At 47.4% G+C, this 12,380-nt stretch overlaps 1 protein-coding gene across 4 annotated transcripts; it reads left to right on the plus strand.

The window, feature by feature from the left end:
* The first annotated feature begins 158 nt into the window (after positions 1-158).
* Positions 159-12,298, plus strand: DCTN4 (dynactin subunit 4). Of its 4 annotated transcripts, none has more exons than XM_065029766.1 (14): positions 159-372; positions 1,790-1,860; positions 2,258-2,436; positions 3,349-3,392; positions 4,139-4,246; positions 4,838-4,858; positions 5,765-5,838; positions 6,181-6,293; positions 7,629-7,738; positions 7,874-7,947; positions 8,372-8,426; positions 8,910-9,017; positions 9,399-9,496; positions 10,195-12,298. In XM_065029766.1, the coding sequence occupies exons 1-14, from the start codon at positions 238-240 to the stop codon at positions 10,406-10,408; spliced, it is 1,404 nt and encodes a 467-aa protein (XP_064885838.1). In that variant the 5' UTR covers positions 159-237; the 3' UTR covers positions 10,409-12,298. The 4 variants fall into 4 exon arrangements, with proteins under 4 accessions (XP_064885838.1, XP_064885840.1, XP_021144674.2 ...); XM_021288999.2 differs by lacking the exon at positions 159-372 and adding an exon at positions 651-1,072; XM_065029768.1 differs by lacking the exon at positions 4,838-4,858 and having other exon boundaries at positions 162-372.
* Positions 12,299-12,380: the final 82 nt, after the last annotated feature.

Consider the following 12,380-nt stretch of genomic DNA (forward strand, 5'->3'; position numbering starts at 1 on the left):
CGGGTCCTCTTCCTCCCCGCCGCGGGCAACGCGCGGCCTTGCCGCCGTCCCGGGGAAGCCCCGCGGGGCGGGCGGAGCAGCGGCCTCCAGCACCGCCGGTACCGATCGCCGCCCGGCTACCAGAGGCCCATGACACGCGGCACGCGGCAGCCACCGCCCCTTCCGGCAGGGGTCACGTGGGCCGGGCGGCGTGGTGACGTCTGACGGCGGCGCGGCGGTGGCCGCCCCTCTGTGAAGATGGCGTCGCTGCTGCAGTCGGAGCGGGTGCTGTATCTGGTGCGCGGCGAGAAGGAGATGCGGGCGCCGCTGTCGCAGCTGTACTTCTGCCGGTACTGCAGCGAGCTCCGCTCCTTGGAGTGCGTCTCACACGAGGTAACGGCGGCCCGGCCCGGCCGCGCCCGGAGGCCGGGTGTGACGGGGCGGGACGTTGCACTCTCTGTGCGTATTGATTGGTCGGCTCTCCTGCCGTTCACTCTCTCTCTGCCTTGGCATTGGTTGGTGCCTCGGCTAAGGGGTGGGCACAGTGATGCTTCCATGGAGCGGGCTGATTAACAGCGGATGAGGGGAGGGGCGGTACCTTGCGTTGGATTGGTCCTGCGCCCTTGTCTGTCGCGGTTTTCAGGCTGTGATTGGCTGAGGCGTGCATGTCAGGGGTGGAGGCTGTGGTGGGAGGGCCGGGCTGGGTGGGAGCGGCCCTTGTGCGGGGCCTGGCCGGTGCGGCGGGACCCTCCAACGGAGCCAGGCCGGGGGGAACAAGGACTCCGTCCCATGCGCACACCCCGACGGGCCCGGCCGGGAGGGCAGGGACACCCACCGCCCCACATCTCCATGGGGCCAAGCCCGAGCAGGGCCGGGAGCTCCCGCCCCTTTTCGGGGCTCAGGCCGGTGCTGTCTCACAGGGGCACAGCTGCTCTCTTTGTGCTATGGAGAGTTTGCTCTCTGACCAGCCCTAAGCTGTAGGTTGTCAGGCCGGGGCGATGATCTGCAGGGCCCTGCACTCAGCGCTGCTCTTGTGTCAACCCTGGATCCCGGGCCTGTTCCTGTTACTGCACTCATTGTCATAATAAAATTGGTAAAATTGATTTCGTAGGAGTCTGGGTGAATTAAGAAATTACAATAGATCAGAAAAGCCTTAAAAGGATGACTGTGCAACCCAGATCTCACAAGAGGTATCTGTTCAGAAATATGAAAGCTTCTGAAGAATAGAAAACAGATTTGTCATGAGGCTGCATGTGTCATTAAGCCTCCGTAGTGTGACGAGTGCAGTCATCATGCATTTCCATCTTTAACAATAAGTTTGTTTTTCTATTTAACAACGGGTCCTCCTTCTCTCTGCTGTCATTTTGATTAGCAAAATTGGTTTGTGACAGCAGACGGAGACAAAGCATTTTCTGAAATGTGTGAATTTCCGACCAGTGTAAGTACAAGAGCAGAATAAGGTTAGATATAAAAACAGCATGTTAAAACCTGCTGTTAAAGATGAAAAATGAAATTCTGGTGATCTCAAAAGGTGACTACCCAGTTGTCCTTTTCCCATTTACTAGGCAGAGTAGTTTAGTCTATTCTGACTTAAAACACCTTCTGACTTACATTGTTGAATATCAGAATTTGGCTGAGGTGGGCTAAGATTTCAGATATCAAAAAATGTCTGAAGTCTTCACTGACTTCACGTGTCCGTTGCCAGATGCAAAACCCTGTTAAATCATGCAGCGGAGCTCCAGGCTGCTGCCAGTGTGTTGTCTAGACAAATGCGTGCCAGGAAGTGTGATGTGACCATCTCGTTCATCAGGTGGACTCTCACTACTGCCCTAGCTGCCTGGAAAACATGCCTTCAGCTGAAGCCAAGCTGAAAAAGAATAGGTAAGGTCACTTTGGCTTTTTTTTTTTTTTCCATCAGGATTCCCTATTTTAATCAGCTCCTTCCTTAATCAACAGCTCACTGGATCTGAAACAGTCTTCAAGAAAATACACTGCCTCTTGTTACCGTTTAGTCTTGGGGAATAAGTGTCTTTTCATGATGTGTGATGTGCTCTTCACGTTCTAGTTTTTTTAAGACCTGCTTTCATAATACAAAAGATTTTTTAGTATTGCCCGGTATTTCTCCCTGTTGCCATTCTTATATTGACTCTGCACCCCTCCTGTTTCTGTTGGTGGCTCTGTTGCCCTGTTGGTTTAATCTTGATGTGCTTGTTGAGAGCATTTTCCTTGGCCTGGGATCCTTGTCAGAGCACTGTCTTATAGACCTTCCTCTCTACAGGTGTGCTAACTGCTTTGACTGCCCCTGTTGCATGCACACCCTTTCTACCCGGGCCACCAGCATTCCTGCTCCGCTCCCTGACGACCCGGCCAAGACTACCATGAAGAAAGCGTATTACTTGGCCTGTGGATTTTGCCGCTGGACTTCCCGGGATGTGGGCATGGCAGACAAGTCTGTCGGTAAGTGACAGTCAAAGTCAGAAAACTGAGTAACAGCAGGAGCCAAGTATGTATTTTGAAAGTAACAGATAATCAGATTAGTTTCTGGCCATACAATATGTATAATATCTGTCCAGGTTTTGAGTCACAATTTGAAATTCACAGGAAAACGGTTTGTTGCTGAAGTCTCATTGAAGATCTGAGATGAGTTAGTGGAACATGTCACCCACTTCCATGCTTGTGTTACCTGACTAATGAGAAAGATGTCAGACAAGGGGCTTTTTTAGTTGGTGCACCCTGCCCACGGTTGAGATCTTGTTTGTGTACCTTCAGAGAGTTTGAAGCTGCTCAGTGTGACAGTGTAAATATCTGATTTATTTTCTGTCACTTATGTTCACTAAGGCTTATTCCAGGGTTTCTAGTCTGTGTTTGTTTTTCTCTTCATGACAGCACTGGAACAAATCTTTCATCTATTTCTTGGTGCATAAATCATGCAGAAAGTATCTGTTTGGCTCCAGAAATGGAGCTGAGTAGACCAAGCAAATCCTCTGACTTCCAGTGTTGATGTGACTGAAGACTGGGAGCTGAAGACTCAGGGCTGTGGGCAGCCAGTAGTAAGAGAGTGTTCTTGTAAAATCTTGCTGCTAAAGTGACTCCTAGGTGCCCTCCTGAGTATCTCTCAAGCAGCAATGGTCTAAAAACACAGTACAAAAGCTGGTGAAGCGTCTTCAGCCCAAACCTGCCTGTGAAAAGCTTTTAGAGGGGTGTATTTGTACAGGCACAAACATAAAGAATTGCAAAGGTAAGTGTAGTGAAAACAGAGAATATCATATTCTATGAGTAAAACTGAGATAGTTGGGTGTTAGATGTGATTTCCATGTGGAGTTTGGAAATCTTCTCCTGAGGACTTTGTTTTTTCTCTTTGTTGTGCAGCTAGTGGTGGCTGGCAGGAGCCGGAGAATCCTCACACACAGAGGGTGAGTGAAGGGGAAGATCATGCTTAAGCTGAGATGCATCAGCTAGAAAAAGCTGTTAGAAGTGCCAGGCCCTCTCAGTCACTTTTTCTACATCTATGTAATCCTTCAGATACCAGTTCCAGCTCCTAATCTCCACCTTGACTGAATGCAATGGAAGGAAGGCCTCTAGGAGGCTCTCCCATGGATGTCGCAGTATAAAATCTTCTTTTCTGAAACTCATTTGCAAACATCTGATGTAATAATGCTGTTAAAATGACACCGATGAATATGCTGCGTATGTATATGAACAAAAGCTGTTTTCCGACCAAGAGTGTATCTACGATGTGGAAAACAGAACTTCACCTTTACTTCCCTTCCCTGTCACCAGTTAGGGCTCTGCAGTAAATGTGATCAGCTTTGGTGGGGGGGAAAGATGCTGTTGCTCCACTAGTCCAAATTGCTCGGGTTTGGCCACGTGACATGAGTGTCCTGTTGTGGCAAATGCGTGTGCAAAGTCTCAGTTGTCCAGCTGCAAAGTGAGAACTGGACACGGCTTTTCGACAGATGTTGTTTGCAAAGGAGGGTCAGTTTGTCACCTGCAGTGTAGGTTAAGACACACAGACTTCTTTAATGTGTCTTTCAAAATACAGCTGGTACTAGGAACAGGTGAAACAAGTAGCAGGAACCCCAGCTTGTTCACAACAAAATACTGCAGCTGCTCTGGCTTTCTTTCCCCGCTCACTGGGTGTTTCTTTTCACCCCTCCAGATTAACAAACTGGTTGAGTATTACCAGCAGTTGGCTCAGAAAGAGAAGATCGAGCGGGACCGGAAGAAGCTGGTGCGACGCCGAAACTACATGCCTCTGGCCTTTTCGGTGAGTTGGGAGTTCTGTGCTCTCAGACCAGGAGAAGGGACACACAACAGCCTCAACCTGAAAGATCAGGTAGTTTTGGTAGCATGATAGGGCTGCTCAGCCTTTTTTTATTGAGAACAAGATGAAGAAAATGTGCTAGGGCACATGGGTTTCTTTAGGGGCAAGTAGTTTTACACCCATTTTTGTGTATTATATTGCTTCTCTCTCTAATAGTTCTCTCTGATAATGGCAGAAGAGTTTTGCCATGCAAAGAAATCTGTTGCCCTGCAGTGAAATGCAGTGCAGCTGCGGTCACGATACCGCTGGTAGCTCTTTCTCAGGACAGTTATGTACCAGTAACAGTTAAATCAGGATTTTCTGGAACTTTTCTGCATGACGTCTCAACTGAAATTAACCTTAAGACTTGATTGTGGCCTGATTGACTTGTTTATTGTAACTGGCAGGTAAATGCTTACGTTGTTTAGCTGGGTGACTCTGCATATGCTTGCTACTTCTCAATTAACTGTGCTTGCTCTGTGCCCTTGCTTGTGTCTTATGGCTGCATTTTTTGTCTCCGTTGCTACCTGCTGCTATTTTGGGGGCTCTCCACAGCAACACACTATACACGTAGTGGTAAGTCTTTTCACAGTTTCTGCTGGTGTTAAAGCTCTCATGGTACCAACTGAAGGGCAGTAACGGATCCTACTCTTCACCTTGCCTCAGGGCCTCTGACTCAGATGTATGTGAAGGCTAACTAGTTAGAGGGTAACATCTGTTCCAAACCCCATTTTTTATTAGTTTATAAATAGAGCAGTGTCTTTGGGTAAGTAACATCCACTTGAAAAGCAGTCCTTCACAAAGCTTGGCTGAGATGCAGCTCTCTGCCTGCCTGAGACAAATGGCATAGACGTCAGTCGTCTTATCTGTGAAAAATCACCAGAGTAGGCTGATGCTCAGATTTCTCATTTGGTCAGAATTCAGGTTTTCAGTCCTGCCCAGAAGGAAGATTCCTGGCTGCACTTCAGCTGTAGAAAGCTGAGGAGTAGCTCAGCTATTCCTGCCAATTGGTGGTGCCTGGTGAGAGAGGCCTGTAGGTAACAAGGCTTGTAGGAGAGTGAACCTTTCAGCTGTTTCTGGTAGTGCTGCAGAGCATTTCAGATGGATGCGTACCCACATAGACTCAGGTCTTTTGGCAGTTGAGCTCTCATTTTGCACTATTTGACATGCAGTTGCTCTGAACAGAAGATCAAGAGAAAATATGTCAGTAGTGCAGGCATTTGAGAAAAGAGCAAAAGCTTTAGAAGCAGTAGCCTCATCTGTCTCTCCCCATCTGCAGTGCAGTGATAGTTGTTTTCTCCTTACTAACAGTTTGAGCAGAAAAAAACAACCTCTTGGGAAGCATTGAATACTTTTCCCTTTTTGCTTTCCTTTGCTTGTCTCCTATGCTTGTCATGCAGCTCAAAGGATGAGTTTGCAGTAGGGCTTTTTGTCCCAGCAGGAAGCAGACCTGAAGGTGACAGTTCCTTTTTTCCCTCGTAGGACAAGTATGGCTTGGGAACCAGGCTTCAGCGGCAGCGGCCTGGAGCACCGATCAGCGCACTTGCTGGACTCTCGTGAGTCTCAGAGCTGGGGTTGTATTTGTGGGAAGGGCAGGAGGTGTAGGCAAGAGAGCAATAAAGCAACTTCAGAAAGATGACGAACATATTAGCAAATAGCAGTGAAAGGAGCTTTCTTTGTAGCGTCAGAGAGATGTCAAATCCTCAGGCATCTCTGTGCAGCAGTTCCAGATGCTTTCCCCTCATAGAAACAAGGGACTACGCATGTCCTCGTGTAGTTACCTATTGTCTTGCAATCTCAGTTCTCGCTGCCTTCTGTGTTACAACACAGTTACTGCTGTTGCTGTCAGAGCACACGTGCCATATTTTACGACTGAGTTGTCCCTCACTTTGCTTCAGCCTGAAAGAAGGAGAGGACCAAAAGGAGATAAAAATTGAGCCAGCTGATGCAGTGGAAGAAGTGGAACCTCTTCCTGAGGATTACTACACAAGACCAATCAATCTGACAGAAGGTAACGCCTTAATATTCTGTCACTTTTTGCCCTTATATTTCATAATATGGGCAGTGCCTGAAAACTTGGCAGTGGGGTTTCTAATGGCCTGAGGTTTTAGTAATTTTTATGCTGGGATTAGAATAGTGGAAAATGTTTGACTTTTTAAATGGTAACTTAGCTTCTTGTTGTACATCGAAAGATTAGAGCCAAATACGTCAGGGCTCTTAATGGTTGTTTCATTTTCTTGCTGACTTTAATTTCTCTGCATTTGAAGTGTCAAGTTTTGAATGGAAAAAAGAGCTGACGTCCTTTTTCCAATGACAGCAGGAAATAAGGAAGTAGCAGAGCTACTGGGGAGTTGGAACCAAAACTGACCTGTTTAGTAACAATTGTGTGTTACTTTGACATCAGCTTGAAACAACTTACGTACACTTGCCAGTTATTTAGCTGGCTTGTGATTTAATCAGCAAATACTGTAAACTTGCCAATTAAACTTGGGAGCAAATGGGATAAACCAGCAGGTACAGGAAGCAATGTGGACTTGTAGCTGAGGTGGCTCTAAGCAGGACAGATGTTCTCAGTAGTCCTGCAGGTCTACAAAGTCTGCCAAATTAATTAATTCATGAAAGGTTTATGGAAAGGAGTAGTTCATCTTGCTCTCCTTTTCTCATGAGACTGTCAGCATTGTGAGAGCCTGATGCTAGTAAAGAAGACAACTTTCATGTTTCCCCCCAATGGGGGGAAGGCTGCCAGGTGGCTCACTGCCTGTTAGGGACTGGGAACAGTGAGGAGCCTGTTTTTTGGGACAAACCCATGGGAAGTTGGCTGATGGAGTTCCTTGCCTTGGAAACCACGTAGTCACTAATTCTATGTGTGAGTCTGAGTTATGCAAACTCCATGCTGAAAAGCTGTATATTGTACTTGTTCAGGACCCAGCTGTGAGGGTTACAAAGCTGTGAATACTCATTTTCCCTTGGTGGAGAAAGAGAAAGAATTTATTTTCTAGATGATTACAAAATTCAGTTTCCACCCCTGCTGAGCTTTGAATAGGAATCAGCATCCCTTGTTTTTCCTGGGCTAGCACTGATGTTGCTCTAGTGTTACTTTGCCCAGACTTGGCAGCTGTTTATACAGCTCTAACCTTCTGTTCATCGACTGCTGGAAACACTGATACTTGCCAGTGGCTTCTGGATTGTTGGGTGCAGGTGAAATTAAATTTCTTAGAGATTGTAGCATGTCTGTATATGGTGTGTGACATACTTGCTCTTAGGCCAGTGCATATGTACGATGTAGCTCGAGCTTCAGTGCCTGCATGAATCACTAATCTGGTCTTGCTTTCTGTTGTGCACCCAGTGACGACTCTGCGTCAGCGCCTGCTGCAGCCTGACTTCCAGCCCATCTGCGCTTCCCAGCTCTACCCACGTCATAAGCATCTCTTGATCAAACGTTCGCTGCGTTGTCGGGTAGGTAATTAAATACAAAAAAACCCACCGCTTTTTCTAAGCTCGCAGAACTTGGATTGTGGGAAATGGGTTGTGTATTTAATTTTAAAATAAACTGTTGTCTTAGAGTGATGACTAAAATGTCTTTGTCCCTAGAGATGTGAACATAACCTGAGCAAACCAGAGTTCAACCCAACATCTATCAAATTCAAGATCCAGTTGGTTGCTGTGTAAGTAAGATACAGGGATTGGAAAGAACAACCATGCTTGGTTAACGCTTTCTATTTCAATTTCTTTTGTACTCTTGATTTGACCTCTTGTGTGGTTGTGTCATCTCTTAGGATGGTGTAATCACCTCTTTATATTTAGCTCACCTGTAATAGGTTTGCTTTGCAATCTGCTAAAAAGTTTGCTGAAGATTTCAGCAGTTTGAAAAAGGCACTACGTGCTGTTCCAGCCCCACACAGGAGTAAGAGTTTGCAGGATTAGGCTTATATAGCAAAAGGGCAATTCATTTTTGTTTAATGTAAGCTAAGCTCTAATGGCTTTGAACAAGTTTAGCTGAATGCCTGTGAATACATCCCTCTACTTCAAGAGATAGGTTATAGACAGCAACACACTCCATCATGGTCATTTGCTTTGTTCTTGTTGCAGTAACTATATCCCTGAAGTGCGAATCATGTCTATTCCCAACCTGCGCTACATGAAGGTCAGTATTTTTTTTCCCAGAAATGTCTTGAGGTGAGATGCAGCCGGGAGGTGTGGATGTGGGACCTTTTTGGAAGGTGACGTGGCGTGATGGTTGCTGCCTGAGGGCTTCGCTCTCTCTATTTAGAGGGGGTGCAGGGTGTAAGGGAGTGGTCAGAATACTGCTGCATGTACTTGTCACTGTCCAGGAGTAGATTACTGTGTGGTGTGACATCTGGCATCACAAATACACATCAATACCTGAAGAATAAAAGGTGTGGAGTTGAGATCGTGGCTAGATTTCAAATATATGTATTTTCTATATTAAAAAACAGTGCTGCATGGCATTGGCACCTTTCCTATGCACTGAGGGTGTTCGCTGTCCATCCCTTGAGTGTATGTGACGTGGTTTTTGAAAGTGTCGTTACAGAAGACAGACTTGCTAATGGTAATGATGAATTTTAGAGTAATTGCTTCTTGAACTGTGATTCCTGAATCTCCCCAGGAGAGTCAAGTCCTTCTGACTCTGACCAATCCAGTGGAGAATATCACACATGTCACACTGCTCGAGTGTGAGGAGGGAGACCCCGACAACATTAACAGCACTGCCAAGGTATCGCACCCTCCTGCAAGCCCCTTTCAAGGCTTTCCACTCCTGTTTATCCTTCCACAGGTCCCGCTTTCCATGTGTCTTTCAGTCCCTGCTAACTGTGGTGCATATTCCTCCTTGGAGTTTATGGGACTGTCACCAATGTAAACATTAGATCATCAAGTGTTTTGAAATTGTATCTGTTTGTTGACATCCAGAACCCAGGGGTTCACGATTTCACTGGTAGAGCGGTAGTGAGGTGGTACCAGAGCAGAGGAAAGCCCAGGACGAATCACTTTTCTGTTGAACAGCAGCAAAGCAGCCCTCGGAAGGGGAGAGCTCTCTCCTGCTCACAGTGTTGGTGGTAATCAGTGCTGAAAGGCTTTTCTTCATGCTCTGTTTCAGGTGGCAGTTCCTCCCAAGGAGCTGATTCTGGCTGGCAAAGATGCTGCAGCAGAATATGATGAGCTGGCAGAGCCTCAAGACTTCCAGGATGACCCTGAGTGAGTGTTGTGTGTCCTGTGGGGATCCTGTCCCTTAAATACTTGGGACTTCAACCAAGTAACTTCTTCTTCTCTCTGTCTTCAGCATGTTTGGTTTTGATTTTCTTAATGTTTTCTTGGAGGGGGTCAGATATCAGCAATGCAGATCTTTCTGCTTGAGGTTTAGACTATTCAGGAGACATTAGTTCCCTTTGAGGCAAGGAGTGCTCTAAGAGCAGTTGAGTTATAGATGATGGTATTAATTCTCTCCAGGAATACTCTGTGTAATCCTTTCCTTTGCAAGCGGTGGGTTCACAGCAGTGGTGAGAACTACACAGTAGGGTGTGTGACAGCGTTGCCTCCAGCCTTCAAAACAAAATAACATCCTGCAGCTTCTTGCAGAGCAACCTGAGCCATTTATTGTGGCTCTTCCCAGTTCCACAGCTGGGTACAAAACTCCTGTGTTCTGTTTGACAGATGTGCCAGCAGCTGTCAGCCTAAAGGGGGGTACCCACGTTCTGCTGGTGAGGCAGGAGGGGCTGTGGGCCCCCTGCAAAAAAGAGCAGTGGGGAGTAAGCTAAAAAACAGGGCAGTTGTTCTAACAGGGCATATTCAGCCATAAACTAAGCATCCCTGTTATGTGGTGTCAGAATAATTATCTTGGAACAATTGTCTGAGAACTTGGCTGACCCACTGTTCTTTTGTTTCCCGCCTTACAGCGTTATTGCCTTTAGAAAAGCCAATAAGGTGGGAGTTTTCATCAAGGTCACCCCACAGAAAGAAGAGGGTGAAGTGACCGTGAGTTTCAAGATGAAGCACGAGTTTAAAAACCTTGCTGCTCCCATCCGGCCCATTGAGGAAGGCGATCACACCTCTGAGGTCATCTGGCTCACCCATCACGTGGAGCTCAGCCTCGGTCCAGTGCTCCCCTAAACGCTGCTGCCACTCGCGCCCCGACGGCTGGTGCAGAATGGACGGTCACGGTGAAGAAAGCACCCGGTGGAAGGTTCTGCAAGAGCTGCTTTGTGCTGTGTGGGTGTGCGCCACAGGTCCCAAGGAGCTGTCTGAAGGGGCCGTGGTTTTGGGATGGTTTGTTCTCTCTCCTCTTGTCGTAGTGGCCACTAAATACCGCTCTGCTTCCCCTCACTGTCACAGGCTAGTTTAACATTTGCAGCATGTGTTTCAGCACAGAGAAAGGTCTCACTTTCTCCAGATTTGCACTACACCTGGCTGAATTTGGGTTTATCAAGACAAAAGAATGCTTATTAGTTTTTATTAATGTCAACCCACTATCTTGGTGTTACATACTCAATAGCGAAGAAATTCTTCTTCATACAGAGCTATGCCCTTCCCAAACAAATATTTTAGGATGTGGCCATGTCTGCTGCATTATTGGCAGCAGAGCAACACTTTATTTTCTTGTTTTTTCTCCTTCCTTGGATATGCCAGCTGTGGGGGATTGGGAAATACAGCCCTCCCACTCTGGGATACGTAGCTTGTTTAGCCAAGGTGATAGATGTGTTTTCACAAAGGAAATGACCTCTTTGCCTTTAATCTCCAAACGTAGTGTCCCGTAGTGTTGGTGGAATTGAGTGGCACCCGAGCCCACCGTGAGCCCGCTGTGGTGCGGGTGGATGTGGTAGCGTGATGTGCGCTGGGAATTCACGTTCTGCTACAGCTCTTGACTGAGGCAGGGATGCTCTGGATAGGCTGCCTGGCGGTCTTTGGATCAATTAATCTGTGTTAATTAGGTATCAGAGGATGAAACCTAGAGAGTTTGGGTTAGGTCTGGTGTACACACAACTCCAGAGGCTGTTCCAGTTCATACTCTAATTCCAGTTGAAGGAGTGGGAGGGAGGTGTAAAGGTGGCAAAACAGTTACATGTTAACTAGCAAATGCTGCACCACGAGGTAATTTATCTGGGGTGTGATTTGGCTGTAGTCCAAACTAAAACCAGTGGTTAAGCGCAGCATATCCAGGACACTGAATCACCAGTACCTGCAGAAGCTTAGCGCAAGTGCGTGAGATCGCTCTTCCTGTGACATGTCCCCAGTTCAGACATTGACCTTCCTTAACATTGCTGCTGCTGTGCTGGGAAGGGCTAGAACACCAGCCGGCCGCAGCTCTCGCTCCATCGAGACGGTTGTGCCATAGTTGTGCCAGCCCGGAGCTGCCCAGGAGGGAGGTGGGGGTGCGCTACCCCAAAACACCACCCATAGCTCTAGAAACCTTGCCTTGCTGTGCTGGGGCATGCGTGCCTTGCAGCCTAGATCCTGCGATGATGGGTCTCAAAGCAGTGAGGCATCACGTTTACAACTCGGTGTAGGTTACACGCGAATGTACAGCATGAGTTTCGGACTTGTAGTTGGTATTTACTGTCTAGTCCTTGCGTGTTCTGCAGCTTCACCTGTCCAGATAACAAAGCACTTAACCTTTGGCTGTGACTTCTCTTCAGTAGCCGAAATAGCTGCTCTGGTTTTGACACTAACATGGAAAAGAGCCTTTTAGGGACAAGCTGGTGTCCCTAAAATGGTCCTGCTGGGGCTGGTGGCCACTGTGTCCCTGTGCTCGGCTAGTGCTGTGCGCCCCACTCCAGAACACTCCGTTCCTCACTGACAACGGCAAGGTGATACTCTGAGCGGTCTCAGTAGCTCGGTGAGGTGTTTTCCCCTTCCCGTAGGTGCTTGTAGGCGATAGGAAAAGGTGTCGCCTTGTCTCCACCTCTGTCCCTGTTGTGTGTCGCCCCTTCCTGCCAGGCGCCTATTGCCGTTACTGCTTGACGTCGTGTAGTGACCTTCAATAAAGCAAACGTGGCTCTCGGATTCTTTGCGCTGGTTTTTACGCTGCGGTTCATCAAAGAATAACTATATTTTTTTAAAAAAAAGCGCGGAGCACCTCTCCCGC

This window comes from Columba livia, chromosome 14 (assembly GCF_036013475.1).
Source record: "Columba livia isolate bColLiv1 breed racing homer chromosome 14, bColLiv1.pat.W.v2, whole genome shotgun sequence".
NCBI classification, from domain to species: domain Eukaryota; kingdom Metazoa; phylum Chordata; class Aves; order Columbiformes; family Columbidae; genus Columba; species Columba livia.

Bases quoted from the DNA above. Each gene is read 5' to 3' on its own strand.
- DCTN4 (XM_065029766.1), top strand. From the start codon at position 238: ATGGCGTCGCTGCTGCAGTCGGAGCGGGTGCTGTATCTGGTGCGCGGC. The intron at 5,839-6,180 runs GTGAGTCTCAGA...ACTTTGCTTCAG, and splicing joins AGCGCACTTGCTGGACTCTC to CCTGAAAGAAGGAGAGGACC. The intron at 7,948-8,371 runs GTAAGTAAGATA...TTCTTGTTGCAG, and splicing joins AAGATCCAGTTGGTTGCTGT to TAACTATATCCCTGAAGTGC.